This window comes from Equus quagga, unplaced genomic scaffold (assembly GCF_021613505.1).
Source record: "Equus quagga isolate Etosha38 unplaced genomic scaffold, UCLA_HA_Equagga_1.0 160577_RagTag, whole genome shotgun sequence".
Classification (NCBI taxonomy): domain Eukaryota; kingdom Metazoa; phylum Chordata; class Mammalia; order Perissodactyla; family Equidae; genus Equus; species Equus quagga.
In genome coordinates this window covers 13,098-16,886 of record NW_025797123.1, presented here as the reverse complement: position 1 = coordinate 16,886, position 3,789 = coordinate 13,098, and the positions used below count along the sequence as shown (strand labels likewise).

General features: G+C 59.0%; 1 protein-coding gene across 1 annotated transcript; it reads right to left on the bottom strand.

Moving 5' to 3' along the window:
• Positions 1–1,191: 1,191 nt before the first annotated feature.
• On the bottom strand, positions 1,192–2,137 carry LOC124233203 (interferon-induced transmembrane protein 1-like). The gene is made up of 2 exons (XM_046650372.1): positions 1,940–2,137; positions 1,192–1,377 (listed from the first exon to the last, which is right to left on the bottom strand). Exons 1-2 carry the CDS (start codon positions 2,135–2,137, stop codon positions 1,192–1,194), a joined length of 384 nt encoding a protein of 127 aa, XP_046506328.1.
• Positions 2,138–3,789: the final 1,652 nt, after the last annotated feature.

The following is a 3,789-nucleotide window of genomic DNA, read 5'->3' as shown; positions in this document are numbered from 1 at the left end:
GGGTCGGGGTCGCCTGAGTGGGGTCTGGGCTGTGCGTCATCAGTTGACCCCCAGGTCCTTCCCAACTCAGAGTAAGTCCCTCTCAGACCCAGAGGGGTGGGTCTGGCAGTGTTTCCTCCCCCAGGACCTACCTTCCTTGGGCCTGTCCTCCTGCGTGCTCCCACACAGAGGACGATGGGGAAAGGAGGTGTGCCTCGTGCACACTCACGTCCCACCCCGAGGACCCCAATCTGCCAGCTACCTTCTGGAGCTGGGGGACTGCTTTTGGAGTCAGATAACAGGATGTGGCTGAGGGGTGTGGAGGATCCACAGCTGGGGTCCCGGTGCACAGGGAGGATAGGGGGCTGTGGCCTCCCCAGCCCTCACTGCACCTGCCCAGCTGGTTGTGGGCAAGGTCTGCCCTGGGGCATCCCCAAGTGCCCACACATCCAGGGGCCATCGTGGAACCAGGTAAGGGAGCAGATCTCCTGGTCAGGGCACGGTTTTGTTCAGGTAGTTGGCCAGGACTAGAAAGGGCTTAACGCTGAGGATGGCTGCTCCTCACTTCTCCAGCTGGCCCCTGTCCCTCCTGAGGACACTGGTGACCCCACCCCTCACCTGCAGAGGAGCAAGGACACCAGGACAGAGCCTGGTGGGCTGGACGAGGCAACAGCAGGATGCAGCAGCAGCTGGATCGCCCAGGGTGGGCTGGGAGGGCTGCGGCTCCATCAGCCTCGCCCACAGATACAAAACCCATGACTTCCCACAGGGTCTGAGTGCCCGCATTGACACAGCACCGCTGCTCCCAGCCAGCTGAGAGGGCCAGTGGGAGTGGGGACACAGTGTGCTCTTGCAACAGGGTGCAGACATTGGGGAAGGAGGGACACCCATCCTAGGACCCTGGTCCAGCCATGGCTCCCAGCAGGAGGCCAGTAACCAAGAAAACCTGAGGACATGCCCCACCCTCCAGAGCAGCACAGCAGGTGGGCAGGGAGGAGGTGGCTCCGTCTCAGGGGCAGCTGGGGACTCTCCACAGGCCCCCCCAGGGACATCACTGCACCATCACATGCAAGTGAACTTTATTGAATCCAGGTGTAGGCAGGTATGTCTGTACATGGTGCTGTGGAAAGGCGTGGGGTGAGGGGTTAGGGCCAACAGCTCAGGATGCTGGGCCAGCAAGGTGAGATGGGGCCGGGGCCAGGCTGTGAGCGGCTAGATGTCACCGTCCGGATGCCCGGAAATCTGGTAGTAAATGACACTAGCGCTAGCAGCGAAAATACCGATGAAAACGATAGTCACAGCAACGCCCAGGACCAAGGCAGCAACGTTCAGGCTCCTGGCAGTGGACGCGTAGCTCCGGGCCCCAGTCATATCACCCACCATCTTCCAGTCCCTAGACTGGGGGAGAAGACACAGTGAGAGGGACCTGGAGGGGGTCTGGGAGAGCCAGCTGAGGTGACTCAGGTCCTTCCCTGCCTGGTCCCTGCCCAGAGGGGCCTGCACCTGCTCTTCACCCAGATGGGGCCACCCCGTCCCGTCCCCTGGAGCCTGAGCAGCACCGTGCCCCGTGGGCCCTCCCATCTGGGCCTCCATCTCCTTCCTCACAGACTCAGCCTCTCCAGGAGGCCTCAGGCTCCTCCTCCCTCTGCTCTGGCCTCTTCACTGGCTGCTCGCCCCCGCAATGGGGCAGCATTCCCTGTGAGTCCCTTTGTTCCTTCTGAGAGATCCTTGGAGCCCCATCCTGAGTCTGAGGGATGCAATTTCTCGTTTGATCAATAGAGGAATTCCCTGGAGTCCTGGGGACAAAGTCAGACCCTGGCCATGGCTGTGCACCTCATGCAGCCTCATTGTGATCTATGCGCGCACCCACACACACACACACACAAGGCCTCCCACACCCCAGGTGCCATCTGGGTGGGGACCTAGCCGGCAGACACACACTTTCTGGGGAATCCCCCACGCACCCACCCATCTTCACGGAGAAGGCAAATGCCACGAAGCCCAGGCAGCACCAGTTCATGAAGAGCGTGTTGAACAGGGACCAGATGACATGGTCGCGAATGGGGGGCTCGCTGTGGATGTTGATCACGGTGGTTGTCATGGGAGCTGAGCCTTGGGGTGCCCCCATCACAACCACCCCTTTCTCGTCCCCGGACATGTCTTATGTTATGGGACAATGATCTGGAAGCCAGTGAAGAAGGGCTGGAAAGTGTGGTCACGATGTGGAGCTATGATCATTTGTGCAGTGAGGACCGGATGCAGGAGGATGGTCCTTGGTGTAGCTCAGGCCCCATCTCTGGGTCCCCTTTCCACATCTCAACTCAGTAGTTCTGCTTTCTCAGAAGCTTCTATTTCATGGTCTTTCGTAAATTGGTGAATTGGCTGGAACTAGGAAGGTGGAACAAATGACTGAGTCTCAAGTTACTCTCAGGCAGGGTTGGAGGAAGGGCTGTGGTCTAAGGGGGGCTTCCTGTCCCAGGCAGTCAGGTCAGGTCCTGTCTCTGCTGACCCACCTCTTCCTTTAGGGCTGTGGATTGGCCCTGGGGACGTTTCCCCAGCCTGACAGTCACCCATCCTCTCCCCCAGCCCAGCCCCAAGCCTGCTGCAGAACCTCACTGTCCCCAGGCAGGGCCCCCACCAGGCCCTCACTGGGACTCCACACTCCAGGCCCCGAGGGAGTCCCTCCACCCCCACCCCCAGAGCCCACACCTGGGCAGTTCCACGCCTCCTCTCTGAAGTCTGTTGTTCTTTCCTCCTTCTGCCTCCAGGCCGCAGGTGGGGTCTGGGTGTTGCTGTGACACGCTCTTACTTGATACCATCCCTGCTATCAGTTCCCCTACAGTGACCCCAGCATGCATGGGGTTAAAACTAGAAGCACACATTCCCAGGTCGCTGGGTCTTTAGTTATACTCATGTGTAAACGTCTGTCTCTTTAACCTGTGACTCCCTGGGCTTTACCAACAAATAGAAGTTACACATTGTTCAAGCCCCGGTGGGCTGGCACTGGGCTCCCACTAAAGCTGCGGCTCATCACAGGCCCTCGAGCTTCTTTTACAGAGAAACTAACGTCCAGAGAACATCAGGAAACTGAAACCTCCCGGGCCCAACTCCTCAGCTTCCTGACGCCAGAGTGTACCCTCCACCACGGAGACATACATCCAGGGACACTCAGCTGAGAAATCCTTTGTCTCCTCTGCTGGGAGCAGCCCCAGACACAGGCCGATGGGAAATGCTGACCAAGAAGGCCACCGCCCCCTCCCCTACCTAAAACCCCAAATAAAAACCCCCACCCGTTTCTTAAAAGGGAGCTAGCAACTTTTGAAGCACTGGCCCTTGCTGTGCTCCCTCTGCCTGGCAAAGAAAGAAAAGCCTTTCCTTTTTCACTCAAGTCCGTGTTCTCCTTATTTGGGTTGGCATTGGGTTAAGAGACTGAACTTTCAGTTACATTTCGTGGTTGCAGATCAGGACCCAGCAGTCTGCGTTGCCTGCCCCCAAGGAGCCTTCCAGGCCCTCTCCCCAGGGTCCCCCAGGAACAGGAACACTGGGCGCTCTGTGATGTGAGGAGGTGGCTGTGGTGGGAGACAGGAGGACTCCAGGGCATTTGGCAGCAGCTCTGGAGCACGGGGCAAGCATACTTGTGCAGCCCCACCCCCCCCCATCCCCCATCATTTTATATAAGGGCCAAGGAGCTTGAGAGGAAGGATCCAGGGGTACCCAGAAAGCAGATCGCTCAGAGGAGCCTTGGGAGGAGGCAGTACCCCCCATTGGCCAGGGCCTTCCTGAAATTACATGCTTTCCTTCCTGCCTCCG

Coding starts and splice junctions, on each gene's coding strand:
- LOC124233203 (XM_046650372.1), bottom strand. CDS start 2,137: ATGTCCGGGGACGAGAAAGGGGTGGTTGTGATGGGGGCACCCCAAGGC. Junction 1,378..1,939: donor CCGTGAAGATGGGTGGGTGC/GTGGGGGATTCC, acceptor CTTCTCCCCCAG/TCTAGGGACTGGAAGATGGT.